The sequence below is a fragment of the Gossypium hirsutum genome, chromosome D11 (genome assembly GCF_007990345.1).
Source record: "Gossypium hirsutum isolate 1008001.06 chromosome D11, Gossypium_hirsutum_v2.1, whole genome shotgun sequence".
Lineage (NCBI taxonomy): Eukaryota > Viridiplantae > Streptophyta > Magnoliopsida > Malvales > Malvaceae > Gossypium > Gossypium hirsutum.
Genome location: NC_053447.1, coordinates 61,754,434 through 61,771,624, shown reverse-complemented (window position 1 = coordinate 61,771,624; position 17,191 = coordinate 61,754,434). Strand labels below are relative to the sequence as shown.

The following is a 17,191-nucleotide window of genomic DNA, read 5'->3' as shown; positions in this document are numbered from 1 at the left end:
ACTAAGGTTGCATTCGGCATTGATTATCTAATGAGCTTTTAGGGAAAAAAATGCTTTTATATAAAAAGCAATAAAGAACGGGATAAAAAGTAGAAGCTTTTTCAACTAAAAAAAAATCCTTTTTCTTAGATGAAAAAGCCAAATTTTAGTGTTTTTTAGCCAAAAGTGCTTTTGGAGGTTAATATTACATTTTTGACCTTATTTGCTGTCTTTCTTTTTTTTCCCTTTTTTCAGACGTTAGAATTCATTTTTTTCTCCTTTTTTCTTTTGTCTGACCCACTTTTCCTAAAATATTTAAAATTAATATTATATATTAAAATATTAACAATAAGTTATAATAAATTATTTTTTTATATTTTGCTAAAATATCATAATATTAACTAATTTGAACATTATTTAAATACATATTTGTTACTTTATAATATCATGTTTAAAATGGACATTTTATTTCTCAAAAGTATTTTTTGACAATAATACCAAACACTCAAAATTTTCAAAAATATTTCTTAAAAACATTTTTCCACAGCACTTTTCAAAAGTATTACCAAATTAACCCTAAGCTCAACATACAAACCCAACCCAATTATCTAAAAATAACCCAACCAAAACTCCCAAAACCCAATAAAAATTGTATTTTAATTAATTAATTTAATAAAAAATAACTGTAATATTTTAAAGGGAATAAATTATATTAGGATATACTAAAATATATAATTTTTAAGCACCAATAATATAATTTCACATCATCAACTTTTAAAAATATAAAAGTCTTATTATACTTAATAAATAAACATGTGTTCTTTTATAATTTTTAAATCATTTTAGTTCTTTTTCTAATTTAATCATCTATTATTTATTTTCTTTCAAATCGTGTTTTATTTTCATTTCTAAGGTCATTTTTTTTTAATTTTCTATTTCTATTTTTATAAAATTTTTAATCAAATTTTAGAATTTGATAATCCACCAATAATGGTTATAATTTTTCAATTTTCAATTTTTTATAATTTTTAATGGTTAATTTTATTTTTTTAAAATTTGTGCTTATTATTTTTATCTGCTTTTTTTATTTTTAATTATTGATTTAAGAATCTTCGTAATTTATTTATTTTTGGTTATGTTATAGTTTCAACGTTTTTTCCTCCAAAATTTTGACTATTTAAATTAAAGTTAAATTAAATTAGAGATGATATTATATGTGATTAAATGTATAAAAAAATTTATATGTCTTTAAAAATTAATGAAATGACATTATTTTATTAATATTTAAAAATCATATATTTTAAAATCATGATGTAAGCTATTCCTTTTTTTAATATTAAATGTAGGTAGTTTACAATGATTTTTATTTTATTTTATAAATAAATAAATCTCAAAAACCAAAAGGTCAAAAAAAACCCAGAAATCTGACAATCAAATTAAAAGATTGGCTAATTGATACGTATTCACATACATAAAATAGACGTATTCACATACATAAAAATCTATTTACAATATCATATCATATAAATAGAAACACTCTCACAAATATATTGTTCTAAAAAATTGGATTCAGTCAGTAACTATTTATGAATCAAATCAGAGGGTTTTTTTTTTTTAAAAAAAAACCTATATGAACCGTAACTTCGATGGTGAAATACTATTTTTAGCGAGGAAAATTCTAACAATGCATCATATTTGTCTTGATTCCTTAACACACACACAAGAATGTCCGCTGCAAAGGCTTCCATGTTTCAAGCACAGCATCGCAGTATTACGTAAATAAGCAGTAACAAACATTTCCATTTTCATATCCCAATCATACAACCAAATTGATCCCACAAAGACAGATTTCAAAAATACCATATTCCACGACATTAATCATCGATAAGCCCCCACCACTTGTCCATAACCCCCATTGCATCCACCACCACCACTCTTATCTGTTCTACCTTTAGCAAACACCGTCACATTCATCACCCACCATTATAACCCTGGCTCCACACACCCACCAATACATAAAATTACAGTTTTAAGATCCATATAAGCAAAAGAGAAACCAACACCGAAATCTTATTCCGACAAACAACGGCCGAACCGTACTATTACAAGCTCTATATACACAAGTACCAGACTACATTCTTGCATACATCACCCCATACTACACTATTAAGTTACACATTTGAAAGACCTAAGCATGCAAACAGTACCAAAACCCATTTGATTTGTCGCCAAATATGGGAGAGGACTCATATCTCACACGTCGTAAGGAGGAGGACAAGGGCTCCTTGGTCCAACCTCGTTAGCCTTCTCGTATGCATCCGATGTGGACCTTCTCCGAAACCGATATGATTCTCTGCCTCCTAACAAACATTTCATCCACATAAGCAACTATACATCTACATCTACATATATATATACTCTACCATTACTGCATGACTCATGACCCTACAAACAAAAATAGTAAACTAAATGCAATTATGATAACAGTAGGGTCGTCTATAACCGTGTAATGCACGAAATCATGAACAACTTCAAAACCCCATTAAATCTAGGCCAAATGGATCCAAATCTTTTAGAAGTAAATATGGGATAATGACATCAAACATCAAAGCAAATGTGGCAAATTTGGGGTATGTATTTGCTACACAAAATATAGCCTTGCGTGATGGCTATGGCTTTTAACATTAATATATAGGAATTGATGTGACATTATAACAATTATTATTGTATTATACCCCACAAAGGAAATGAAAGGCCAAAATCACATTATTAATAAATACACCATGAATTATTGAGGAGTTTAAGGAGGTAACCTAAATGGACCAAACTAGGTAGATTCATTTCCCTAAGCGTTAATATGATCCATGCAATGATAATTGTACGTCAACGAGGGCAAGTTTGTCATTTCATAATTCTCGAACAAAATATTCGCTTGCATCCCACCTAACATTCCATTTTCTTTATCCGTTCAGGAAACATGTGCAAAACTCATAAATTGACATAACTACCCTCCTAGAGTCTACTTATCAGAAAATAAAAATAATTCAAGCTGACGTAACTACCCACCAATACTCCACTTACGAAGATGTTTCTAGACAATCACTCCTTTCGAGAAAGGGGACAATTTTGGAATTTAAGAAATAAATTAGGGATAAATTTGGAAGTTAAAGAATGAAAATAAATTATTACCGGAAAAAGGAGATACCGGAGGGGTCGATCCGGCCGGCGAAACCGGAGGCGATCCGCTCTGGTAACCAGGCGGCTTTACGATCATAATACTACGTGTCACTCTCGTCGCTTCCTCCGGCGCTTCATCACCGTACGATCTTACACTCCCGCCATCAGATTCTGATCATTAGACCGCACCAACTCAAATGAAGTTAAGAAAAATAACTATGATACAGAAAAATAATAATACTAATTTTCATTCGTAACAGCTTTTCGTTTAATTTATAAACGGTTCCGCTTAACACTTTCAATTTACGTTTTAGTGACAATTAATTCCTTTAAGCGAGGAATTGTTGTTCTATATTTAGTTCCAGTGCGTCGCAGCCACCGTCGACGCAAAATAAAAAGCGTTTGGCGGGGGGGGAGGAAGGCCTAAGCGTACCCTTGGCAGAGTTAGGCCGGAAAGTGAAAGTGGAGTGCTTTCGGAGCTTGCCAAGGCCATTATCGGGTCGGGGACCAGCAACGGTATCATCCCACAACTGGTCAAGCAGCCCCATATGATCGGAAGACGGACGGGGATCGGCGTATTTTAGCGGATCCGGCGTATCTTAAAAGATCCTTATTCTTAAACAAAGAACTCGATAGCCAGGATAGAGAGACTTCTAAGTAGAGTGACGAACATATTTAACGACGAAATGAAGGTTAAAAGCCGAACAAGTTTAGATAAATATGGACCGTTGATTTAGATCTGAGAAAAGGAAGTGACGTGGCAACTGGATCGAGGAGCACGTAGTTGCGGATAAGATCAGGTAGGACCAAACAACTCGGAGGAGGTCTTAGGCTTCAGGGCTTGTCACGTGACTGAGTCGTCTTTAAAAAGGACGAAAAGTCGAAAGTACCCTTAATTTATCCAGTTGAATAGTAGATAGCCTGGGTTTTGAAGAAAATTACGAGGCAGACCTGATTAGATTCTCAGCCGCCTTTTGATATAATATTGTATTTATCAGGACAATAATTAGTGTCTCTTTTATTTTATTAATTAATATTATTACCACACTAATCCGCCATTATTGGACTTGCTTAAAAGGAGAGAGCTTGTCCCCAATTCAATGTTTAAGGGGAAATTATTCAAACAAATTTAGGTTGAAACTGGGGGATCTCTTTCAAATTCTTCCTCTTTTAAAAGCATTCAAGTCAAATTCTTTCCTTTACTCCACTTTTTAAATTTATTTCTTTATGACATATGCCGGAATAAAAAATTTTAATATTAAAAGCTTAAATATCTTGAATTTAATTTTTTTTTGAGTTGGTATTTATGATTTTTTTTAAAATTGATATTTTTTATAACGCGGACAAAACACACGGCGTTATTATATTATGATACACGAGAGTGATCGCATCATAATGATGTAATAATTTTATATCTTTAAAGAATATATTAAAATCTAAAAATTATACATAAAATATATTAAAAATTAAAGATGAAGAAATTAAGGCTACTCTTTTTTATATGACCTCGTTAAAAGTCTCAGGAAGTGATGATTTTCACGCCTTATTTTTCCTAAGTCAATGGGAACACCTTGGTACTTCTGTTTGTGGTTGGGTCAAAAAGATTTTCGATGGGGTAATTATTGATCCAAGCCTTAACAAGATTTTAGTTGTTCTTTTACCTAAAGTTCATGCCTCTGAAATTTTTTCTCGGTTTAGGCCTATCAATTTGTGTTCTATCTTATATAAATTGGTTATGAAGGTTATTAATTGTTTTAAGGAGGTTTTCCCTAAAATTATTGCTCAGGAACAAGTGGGGTTCATAGCAGGGCGCAACATTACAGTTAATACCACTATCGCTCAATAAGTCATCCACTGTATGAAAAGCAAGTAGAAGAACAAGAAATGGATGGCTGTAAAGATCGATTTGGAGAAAGCGTATGATCGAGTTCACTAGGATTTTATTAAGGCTTCTCTTAAAGCCACAGGTATTCCTGATCTCCTTATTAATGCTATAATGTCTGTTATCTCTAATTCTACCATGCAGATTTTTTGGAATGGAGTTTCATCCCCAAAATTCTGACCAGTCAAGGGTATTTGTTAGGAGTGTCTGTTATCTTCGTATTTATTTGTTTTGTGTATGGAGTGGCTTGCCCACAACATTCACTCAGCGATTCAAGGTGGTCAATGGCAGCCTATCCACCTTAGTTGTTCAGGTCTAGCTATATCTCATTTGTTTTTTACAGACGACCTTATCAGTTTTGGGAAAGCAGATGAAAATCAAGGTTGTTGAGTAGAATTCTAAAAGATTTCTATAATTTTTCCAGCCATCAGGTGAATGCAAGGAAATTTAATATTTTATTCTCTAAAAGAGTTAAAGAAAAGATCGAGAATTCCTTAGTGATATGCTGGGATTCAATAGGGTGCAAAAGCTTGGATCTTACTTGGGTTTACCTCTCCTACATGAGAAAGTGACTAATAGTACCCTGAGGTTCGTTGTTGATCGAGTTCGTAACAAACTGCAAAGTTGAGAGGCTAGAAAATTATCCTTAGCTGGGAGGGCCACTTTGGCCTAGTCAGTTTTGTTAATGATACCAAGCTACTTCACGCAATCGATGAGGATACCCCAAGGTCTTTATGAGGAGATTGAGCAATTGGTTAAACAGTTCATTTGAAGGGCGACGAAAGGGGAAAAGAAGATGGTGTTGGTCAGCTAGGAGTCAATATGTCAACCAAGATCTCGTGGATGACTCGATTTTAGGTGTTTGGAAGACTAGAATACTTCATTCTTGATGAAACTTGGTTGCAATGTTGTTTCCAATTCGAATGCTCTATGGGTACGGGTGTTTAAATTGAAGTATAGAGTCTCTACTAGTTTACTTGAGTCCTTAACACAAGGGCATTATTCTTTTCTTTGGAGACATCTTACTAAAGTATGGTCACTTGTTAGAGAGAATCTTTTATGGTCAATCGGGGATAGGAATTCGATCAATTATTGGTGTGCCATTAGATTCCAACCTATGGTCTTCTAATAAATCACATTTCATCCCATTCGAATATGGATAAAGAGAACTTGCTAAGTGAAATAGTTATAGAGGATGGGCTTTGGAATATTGATTTACTTTGTTTATGGATGTCGGAAGATGTGATTAGGTGCATTATGGGTATTCCTCCACCTCAATTGGAAGCTAGTTTGGATAGGATCACTTGGGTCGAATCCTCAAACAGATCATTTTCAGTCATGAGTGTTTTTTGGAAAATCTGAAAAGATTCTTAGAATCTCAAGAATGTCATTTGGAAACTCCCTTAGAAGTTTCAAGTTCCTTGGCGGGCTAGATATTTTATTTGGCTCATTCTCAATCAACGTTTACTTACTAATTCAGAGCGTGCAAAAAGAGGGATTGGGATAGATGGTTCTTATGGTATTTGTGGTAATGAGTATTAACAAAGCTAACAATACTATTTCTTAGGCCTCTTTGACTGAGTATTCTACTTTAGATAAATCTGTTAATATTTTGTTATTAATTCAAATAGGTTGTTACTTGTTTAAATAGGTTGTTAAGATTTACTAGATAAGTCAGGATCACATTTGTAATCTGTATATATATATTCCATACTCTATCAAATATAGAAGCAAGCTCTTCACTCCATTCAATTACTTATCTCTTTATGGTAATCTGAGCCTCTCAAACTCACACGAGTTAATTATTTTTTCCCTTTATTCTTTCCCACCCTCTCCTACTCTAAAACAATGGCAGTCACGGTTGTTAACTCCAACAACACTACTCCCTCAACCAATACAGTTATCCAATTCAATCCTGCGTCCCAGCTGCCGATCAAGTTAATCGGTAGCCAAAATTACTCCACATGGAAAGCTCAAGTCTCTATGTTGATGCACGACCACAACATCTTTGGCCACCTTGATGGCTCTCTATCTGCCCCACCACCAACGATCACAACCGACAACCACAATGTCATCAATCCAGCGTATCAAAAATGGTTTCAACAAGACCAGCTTGTTCAAAATGCTCTCTTAGCCTCGGTTAAACCAACATTTGCCTCCACCGTGCCAATGCCCCAACAGCCCACAGAACCTGGCTTACCCTTCAAACTGCTTTTGCAAACAAATCACAAACCCGAATTATTACTCTGTAAGATAATCTTGCCCGACTCACAAAGGACACTTGTCCTGTTACTGATTATCTCAATGATATTAGAACCATTGCCAATGAACTTGCCACTGCAGGTAAACCTTTGACTGATGTTCAACTCACGGTTCGCATCCTACAAGGGCTTGGACCAGAATATTTTGCCATCTCTGCTGCCGTTCGCTCTCGATCAACTCCGATCTCATATGAGGAATTGTATGAGAAGCTTCTTGATCATGAACTCTTCCTTCAAAATGAAGAGAGAAAGAAACCACCAACCGTTGTTGCTGTTGTAGCCCAAAACATTTCCAATCAAAGGCCATCTACCCCAAGAAATCAACATTGGCGCTCTACATCCAAAAACAATGCTCCATGGCGTCAACAGCGCAACTCGACCACCTCTTCATATAACAAACCTCGTTGCCAGTTATGTGAACGTATCGGTCACACGGCAAAGGTGTGTCGGTCACAATCTCATAATCATCATCAGGCTCGTGCTAATTATGCTGGCTACACTACCCAATCTGAACAAACATGGGTGGTTGACTTCGGAGCAAGTCACCACATGACATCGGATTCTGGAAACTTGGTCCATGCACATGACTACCACGGACCGACTGAGATCACCATGGGCAATGGTAATACCATTCCAATCTCCCATACTGGTAAAACTTACTTAGATACTTCAAATCAACAATTTCAACTATCCAATACCCTATGCTCTCCTAATATTGCCTATAATCTTATCTCTGTCTCACAATTTTGCCTTGATAACAATACATCAATTGAATTATTTCCTTTCTCTTTTGTTGTGAAGGATCTGAGTACGGGAGTGCCTCTAATGCAAGGACCGAATAGAGATGGTTTGTATGAGTGGCCGCGAAACAATCTGTGTCTGCCCACTCCTAAATGCAATGTGGCGGTGCAAAATTTAGACATGTGGCATCGACAGTTGGGACATCCCAATCATCGAACTTTACTTCAAATTTTAAATAAGTTTTCAATTATGTTTTCTACTTCAAAAATTTCATCCGTTTGTAATTCATGTGTTTCGAATAAAATGCACAGGCTGCCATTTTTTGAAAATACATTGCCCAGCATCAAACCGCTTCAAACACTTTTTAGTGATTTATGGGGTCCTTCCCCAGTCATCTCAATTGATCAAAAGCGATATTATGTTCTTTTTGTTGATCAATACTCCCGTTACATGTGGTTATACACTTTAAAAAACAAAATATGAAGTTCAAAACATTTTTAAAACACTTCATCCTCTTTTAGAACGACAATTTGACACCAAAATTTATTCCTTATATACTGATGGCGGTAAAGAGTATCTTGGGTTAATACCGTATATACACACTCATGGCATTCAACATCTAATTTCCCTTTCATACACACCACAACGAGTAGCCCTTGTTGAAAAACGCCACCGACATGTCATTGAAACCGCAAAGACCCTAATGCACCAAGCCTATCTACATAGTACATTTTGGACCTTTGCTTGTCAACATGTTTTTTTTCTTATCAATAAAATGTGACACCAACACTAGAAAATAGAACTCCTCATGAAATACTATTCAAGGTTAAACCAAAACTAGACAACCTTAAAACCTTTGGCTGCTTGTGTTACCCATGGCTCCGACCCTATGCGAAACATAAACTAGTCACAAAATCCAATCCGTGTGTATATCTTGGTTTTTCATCCAAGTACTATAGTCACCAATGTTTTGATCGGTGTCCTCTAAAATTTATCTCTCCTGAGATGTTGTGTTTTATGAAAATGATTTTCCATTTCAAACTATGTGTGCCCGTTTCAAAACGAATTTCAAACTTACATCTTAGGAATCAATTGATCAACAACAAGAGGCTAATAATCTCAATCAAAATATAGATCTTAGTGTGCAGGCAGGTGATTGTTTCCGGCTACTGTCTCCCATCTTCATCGACCAACATCAAGGGTCGTGTCTGTGCTCAGGTACTCTTGCATCTCCTGCTGCCCCTATGCTCGACGTTGAACCCAATTCAACTGAAACCACCAACTGCCCCACTTTTCTCCTTTTGCCTCACACTATAGCTGAAACCAGCACATGTTCTATACCTCTCTCAATGCCTCGCAATTAACCAACAAACAACCCCATCCCAATGCCGAGCACTACCCAACCAAATTGCACACCCACACCCTCGGCTGATCCCGCAAACAATGTAAGCCAGCCTGAACCCACAGCCAACACGCAACCCACCACCAATATGCATCCCATGATGACTAGATCCAAAAATAATATAACCAAGCCAAAACTGTTCGCAGCTTGTACCACCACCAAAACCAAACACATCTTGCCTACAAATTACAGACAAGCCTTGAAACAACTCCATTGGCACAAAGCAATGCTAGCCGAACATGACGCATTAATTAAAAATCAGACATGGAAATTGGTTCCATATGATCCCTCTCAGAATGTGGTTGATTGTAAAAGGTTATTTCGAATTAAATATAAGCCTAATGGTACAATTGACAGGTACAAAGCTCGTTTGGTTGCAAAGGGTTTCACCCAACGAGAAGGCCTAAATTATAAAGCAATATTCAACCCTGTAGTCAAACCGGCTACCGTGCGGCTTGTGCTCACCATTGCCACTCAAAATTTATGGCCGATTCGTCAGCTTGATGTTAACAATGCTTCCTTATAGGGCACTCTTGATGAAGAAGTATACATGAGACAACCTCCTGGTTTCGTGCATTCCTCGAATCCATCTTATGTCTGCAAATTAAAGAAAGCAATTTATGGATTGAAACAGGCACCATGGGCGTGGTACACGGAACTCACTCGTTATTTGGTCAGTGTTGGATTTCAGCGTTCAAGGTGAGATACGTCTCTATTTATTTATCAACAATCTGGTTGCCCGGTATATCTGTTAATCTATGTTAATGACATCATTGTAACGGGCCATGGCACTACAATTGTTGACAAATTCATTTCTGGATTGGCACAACGTTTTTCAATCAAGGATCTTGGTACATTACATTTGTAACACCCCTTACCCGTATCCAACACCGGAATAGGGTACGAGGCATTACCAAAACACATACACTTGTAGACGTATTTAACCGAGTTATAAAATTTCATCTAAATTAAAACTTTTATAATTATTAACATGCTTTTATAATTCTTCATAATATATAATATAACATTTCCTGCCAACCACAATCTCAAATAATGAATTTACCCAATCTAGCTCAATATCAGATGTCAACTTATATTTTAACATTTAGCTTCAATTGTACTACAAATACTTGTCAAATTAAGGATCGTCTTACCGATTTGAGTACATTGTTTGCTTGGTGCCACGATTTGCTTGAATATTTCACATTGCTATAACTCAGTATGGCTTTCTTCACGGAATTACCATACCTACTTTTCACAACTCGGTATGGTTTTCTTCACTGAAACACCATACCTACTTTTCACAACTCAGTATGGTTTTCTTCACCGAAACACCATACCTACTTTTCACACTTTGCCATGGATCCACCATGGACTTATCCGTCAATTCGTCGTTGGTTGCCAAACATGTGTACTCAATCCTGCGTATCCCTTAATTTGAACTAACAATCTCATCTTCTTCTCATTTTTACCATAATCATAATTCAGTAACAATATACGAATTTATACAATATATCATTTCCACATTAACAATTAATCATAAAAATTCAGCCATATGAACTTACTTTTCATTATCTTTTCACACTCGTTTTCTATGCACATCACTCAAGATATAAACACATCATTCAACCATAGTCGCAAGCTAGTGTATTTAAACATAACTCTTTTTGGAACTAACCACACGATAAACCATTTCAATGTATAACTTATAAATTTAACGTGGCATAATCTAGCCACTACTTGGCCAAAACCTAAGCATATAAACCAAATATGTTAGCCAAATACACGTATAGCACAAGCATTATAAGCATGGATGAGCACAACATTTATTCATGTATCAGGCTTACCAACATGTGTTAATTCATAAACCATTCATGACATTATTTTATGTCAAATCATATACCGAATACACCATACACACATACTATGAAACTTTTATTTTCACACATGAGCTTAAACCATGACCAACAATGCACAAATATAAGCATCATTTCTATTTCATCATTTATCAATTAAAATCAAGCATATGACCAATTTTACACAAATCATTCATATATTTCCCAATTTTCCTCCTCCTCTCCATTCCACATCCTTAATGTGTATAACACACTTAAACAACATTAGCTATAATTTCACTATTCACTCACATGTATATTCAAAACTATTTATCCGAGTCAGAGTCACTAAATTATTTTTATCCGGAGCTACAGAGCTCCAAATTAAGATCCGTTAATTTTTCCTGAAACTAGACTCATATATCTTCACACCATAAAATTTTCAGAATTTTTGGTTCAGCCAAATAGTACAGTTTATTCTTTAAATTTTCCCTTGTTTCGCTGTCTGACAGTTCCAACCACTCTTCACTAAAAATTAATTATCTAATTGTAAAGAATTCGGATGATGTTTTCATTTGTTTCTTATAAAAATAGACTCATTAAGGATTCTAACCATATAAATTATAACTCATAATAATTTTTGTAAAATTTTTAATGATTTTCCAAATTCAGAACAGGGGAACCCGAATTCATTCTGACCTTATCTCACAAAATCTATTATATCTTATGATTTACAATTTCATTGCTCACACCGTTTCTTTTATAAGAAACTAGACTCAATAAGATTTAGTTTCATATTTTATTCATCCTCTAATTCAATCTCTACAATTTTTTGTGATTTTTCAAAGTTAGACTACTGCTGTTGTCCAAAACTGCTTTAGTGCAAAATGTTGATTTCCATTTTGCCCCAAATTTCACAGTTTATACAATTCGGTCCTTTCTCAGTTAACCCCTCAATTAATCTAATTTTCTCAATTAATACTTTACCTAGACATTATAAGTTGTTACACAACTATTGAAATTCAGAATTTCCACATATAACTCTATCTTCAAACTCTTTTACTGTTAGGTCCCAAACATTCACTTTCTATTCAATTCTTTCAGTAAAATCAACATATGAACAATTTAAAGCTCTAATTTCATGCTAAATCATCATATAATTCCAGCACATATTCATATCAACTTTCAACTTATTTCATAAAATCAAAAACTAATGAATTTAACAAGTGGGCCTAGTTGTAAAAGTCATAAAAATACAAAAATTTCAAGAAATAGTCAAGAATTGAACTTACTTGTAATAAAAATATGAAGAAACAGCTTGAAGAAGCCCTTACATGGTGTTTTAGCTGATGAGAATTCAGAAAAATGAAGAGAAATCTAGATAATTCCACTTTAGTCCTAACTTTATTAAGTAAATTTTACAATATTCCAATTTTTCCCTTAATTCTTCTTACTTTCTTGCTGATTTCATGCATTTGCCGTCCAGCCCAAATAGACCTTGGGTCTATTTGCCTTTTAAGCCCTCTTCCTTTTATCATTTAAGCTATTTAATCATTTCTCAAAATTTTGCATTTGTTACAATTTAGTCCTTTTTGTTCAATTAATTATCGGAACTTTAAAATTTCTTAACGAAACTTTAATACTAACTTTTTAACACTCCATAAATATTTATAAAAATATTTATGGCTCGGTTTAAAATCCCCGAGGTCTTGATACCTCATTTTGATTCTAATTATTTTAATATTTATTTCTAGTGCACTATTCACTATTTCAAAAATTTTCCTAACTTCACATTTAACTTATACTTACTAAATTAATAATATTTTCTACCCATTTGTCGAATTTAGTGATCTCAAATCACTGTTCCGACACCTCTGAAAATTCAGGCCATTACATTTTTTTTTCTCGTTGGATTTGTGGTCCCGAAACCACTGTTCCGACTAGGCCTAAAATTGGTCTATTACAACATTGCTTTCTTGGGATTGAGGTAGCCCCATCTCAGGGAGGTTTGTATTTATCTCAATAAAAATATGTTACAGATTTACTGCACGAGGCTAATATGCAGGACTCTAAGTGTGTCTTGACTCCAATGAGCTCTGACACAATGCTTGTTGCTGTCTCTTCTGATTTGATAGTTGATGGCACGGGATATCGCAAACTTGTGGGTAAACTTCAATATCTTGCCTTCACACGACCAGACATAGCCTTTTCTGTAAACAAATTGGCTCAGTTTATGCACTATCCTGGAGCATCACATTGGAGGGCCCTTAAACGATTGCTTCGGTACCTCAATCGGACATCAAACTAAGGATTACGAATAGTAAAAAAGAACAATCCACGCCTTTTTGTCTACTCCAATGCAGATTGGGCTGGTGATCCCGTTGATCGTACATCCACAACGGGGTACATTACTTACTTGGGCAGTACACCTATCTCCTAGTCGTCCAAGAAACAACGAGCTGTATCTCGTTCCTCTACAGAGGCTGAATACCGCGCTGTGGCTGCTGCTGTTGCCGAGACTAATTGGCTCACTAATCTGCTACGTGAGCTACGGTGTACTCTCTCGACACCACCAGTTATATATACAGATAATGTCGGTGCTACTTATTTGTCCAAAAATCCAGTTTTCCATAGTCGGATGAAGCATATTGCCATCGATTTTCATTTTGTCCGTGACCAAGTTGAGAACAAACGGATTATAGCTCAGTATCTTCACTCTGCTGATCAGGTGGCTGACTTACTTACTAAACCGCTTTCTTGCAAAACTTTGATCGATTGTTCACCTAGTTGCCGCTTGTCGAGCCAACCACCAACTTGACGGGGCGTAACAAAGCTAAAAATACTATTTTTTAGGCCTCTTTGACTGAGTATTCTACTTTAGATAAATCTGTTAATATTTTGTTATTAATTCAAATAGGTTGTTACTTGTTTAAATAGGTTGTTAAGATTTACTAGATAAGTCAGGATCACATTTGTAATCTGTATATATATTCCATACTCTATCAAATATAGAAGCAAGCTCTTCACTCCATTCAATTACTTATCTCTTTAAGCATGAAGACATTTTCCACGCCATTCGTGGTTGTCCTAATGCTAAGGATACTTGGAAACAGATTAATCCAGCAGTCAAACACAATTCATTTTTTTTCAGGTAACTTGCATGATTGGATGATTGCTAATCTTCAAGATCGTCTTAGTTTGCAATTAGATGGGGTTGAATGGCAATGTTTCTTTGGTATGGTAGCTTGGCCTATATTTGGAAAAACAAGAACTTATTTGTTTTCCAAAGTATATCATGGAGTACTGAAGAATTGATTAAAATCTCTTACAATTGGGATAAACAATATACCTCGCCATTTAAGGTAAATGCTGCCAACCAGCAAGCTCCAGTATTAGTTCCACCCATGTTTGGGAATTAGATTCAATTAAACTCTAACAGAGTTGTAAAAGATTATTCTAGTTTAGCCTTAGATCGGGGGAATTCTTCGTGATAAATATGGCAAGTGGATTCTTGGATATAACTGGCTTGTAAGCATTTGTTTTGTTTTAGATGCTGAATTGTGGGGCATTTTGGAAGGCTTGGTGATTGCTATTGATAAGGGATTTGAAAGAGTATTTATCATTTTAGACAGTCTAGAGGCAGTACAAGTTGCTCAAGGGAGTGCTACTAAAGTGTTGAACTCCACTTTAGTTAGAAGAATTAATTTACAATTGGCTAAATTGTCGCAAATGGGCGATCCAACACGTTTCAAGATATTATAATAAAGAAGCTAATAGTCTAGCTAAAATGCCTGTTAATAATAACGATGGTACTCAATTTTTTGAAACGCCTCTATAGGGGCTTGGATGTATCTCTGGATAGTTTCATGTTATGATGTTTCATTCACCAAAAAGAAAATTACAAAAATTAAACTAAATTTAAAAAAAATAAACAAAAGTTTCTTCATGTTCCCTCTTTTCTCCACCCTTCTTAATCTTCTCTTCACCAAATTGTTGTTATTGCCGCTTTAAATAGGCAAGTAGTGTAATTTCTAATGATTTCATTAAATTGTAAAGTAATTTTTCCAATTTGACAATAAAATAAAAGATTGGGATCAAATAAATTTTAAAAAGTAAAGATCCAATTGATAAAAATTCATGATTAAATTTATGATTATGTCTCATTTTTAAGCAAAACTAACAGAAAAATTAAAAAATGAACAATTCAAAAAATAAAAACATCGATTTTAAATAAATAAAAATAGGAAAATGAAATTCCTACAAATAAACTCTCTTCAGAATTGAACCAAAATTAGCTTTAAATTCAATTCAAGTAATTCATTTTATTGGGCTTGGCTTCCATTTGCATGGATTTTTTTTAATTGAGAGATGGTATATATGATACTGTTGAAACATGGAAGAGTTGAAATCTTAGATCAAAACACTATTTATGGATGGTATGAACTACCTAAACAATAATTCTTGAACAGCAAACAACTAAAGTTATTACTCACTACATCAAAAAATTTCCATTAATGAAAGATGTAGATCCATTGGAAAATAAAAAAATACATATGTCGGATGAAATGGTTGTTACTATCTGCTCCAATAATGAATCATTGGTTTAACTGAATAACTAAATAAAATAGATAGATCTTTCTCTTCGTCTAAGGTCGATGGATATTTTCAACTGGAGGATCTTCTATATGGATAATATATGAATAATACACATTCTTGTTTACCATGCCTAATTCTATTCTAATTGTTTTGTTTCGAAACAAAGATATCCACGAGGTAGTTCGCCCTATTCAGATATTCACAATCGAGAAGTACTAGATTATCCTTCAGAAAGGTCCTGAAATGAGAAGGAAAGTTGGAATGCCATCAGGCTTCTATTATTGAATTCACCCGAGCCAATAATACCCATTTTTGGAACGTCCAGTGCCAAAGTCACGGAATGGGTAAGTCACCAATGTAACACCCCTAACTCCTCTTTGTCGTTAGATTAGGGTTATGGAGCATTACCATGCAAATCCGAACAATTAATATCAAAACATATCAATAATATCATTTAACAAAAATTACCTAAAACTCATTACAACCCTAGCATACATGTACATTTAGGCCTTAAATCAAGCCTTCAAGGCCCTAAAATCAGTTTCGAAACGACCTAGGACTAAATTGAAACAAATTAGAAAATTTGGGAAAAAGTTAAAAATTTTGAAAACATGGGTCACACGGCCATGTGGTCAGGCCGTGTGACAACCGAACAAAAGGACACACGGCCATGTCCCAACTCGTGTCTTAAACCGTGTAACTCACTGAGTTAGGTCACACGACTGTGTCGAATGCCGTGTAACTCACTGACTTGATACGCACGGTCGTGACTTAGCCGCGTGAAACTTACACCAAAAATAACAACTGACACACGGCCGTGTAGCTAGGTCATGTGTGTCACACGACCATGTGACAGCCCAAGTCTCAGGCCGTGTGCTCCATAATTTGACCCTAAAAACAAGTCATTTCAAAACCAAAACATACCCAATCATCCACTCCATTTGTACATACATTCAATAGACTTAAACATCTTTCAAACACATCTAAACATACCAATTCAAACAATCTATTTCATCTAACCAATATGTCATTCAAAGGCATCACATTTATACCAAAACAAAACAATATAACCACATTTCAAGTACAAAAACCTAGTTCCTTTAACTACCAAATGACATCAATTATAACCATTTACAACTCAACACACACATGCCAAAAGGACCATATATTGCAAGTACTTAAAAGTGGCCAAAAGATTTAAACTTGTCAAGGCATTAAAAGTCCATCATATAAGACTTAAACTCCAAAAGCCTATTCATACCAATTTGATCATTAACACATTCAAAAACTACCATTATAAAGAGGTCCTCTACATGTC

The 17,191-nt window shown here is 34.7% G+C and overlaps 1 protein-coding gene across 2 annotated transcripts; it reads right to left on the bottom strand.

The window, feature by feature from the left end:
• Window positions 1-2,020: 2,020 nt before the first annotated feature.
• LOC121223371 (dormancy-associated protein homolog 3) lies at window positions 2,021-3,857 on the bottom strand. Of its 2 annotated transcripts, none has more exons than XM_041104684.1 (3): window positions 3,590-3,857; window positions 3,169-3,327; window positions 2,021-2,332 (listed from the first exon to the last, which is right to left on the bottom strand). In XM_041104684.1, the coding sequence occupies exons 1-3, from the start codon at window positions 3,702-3,704 to the stop codon at window positions 2,226-2,228; spliced, it is 381 nt and encodes a 126-aa protein (XP_040960618.1). In that variant the 5' UTR covers window positions 3,705-3,857; the 3' UTR covers window positions 2,021-2,225. The 2 variants fall into 2 exon arrangements, with proteins under 2 accessions (XP_040960618.1, XP_040960617.1); XM_041104683.1 differs by having other exon boundaries at window positions 2,021-2,339; window positions 3,590-3,842.
• Between the last annotated feature and the right edge of the window lie 13,334 nt (window positions 3,858-17,191).

Bases quoted from the DNA above. Each gene is read 5' to 3' on its own strand.
- LOC121223371 (XM_041104684.1), bottom strand. From the start codon at position 3,704: ATGGGGCTGCTTGACCAGTTGTGGGATGATACCGTTGCTGGTCCCCGA. The intron at 3,328-3,589 runs GTACGCTTAGGC...TCTAATGATCAG, and splicing joins CCGGCCTAACTCTGCCAAGG to AATCTGATGGCGGGAGTGTA. The intron at 2,333-3,168 runs GTAATAATTTAT...GTTAGGAGGCAG, and splicing joins TCCGGTATCTCCTTTTTCCG to AGAATCATATCGGTTTCGGA.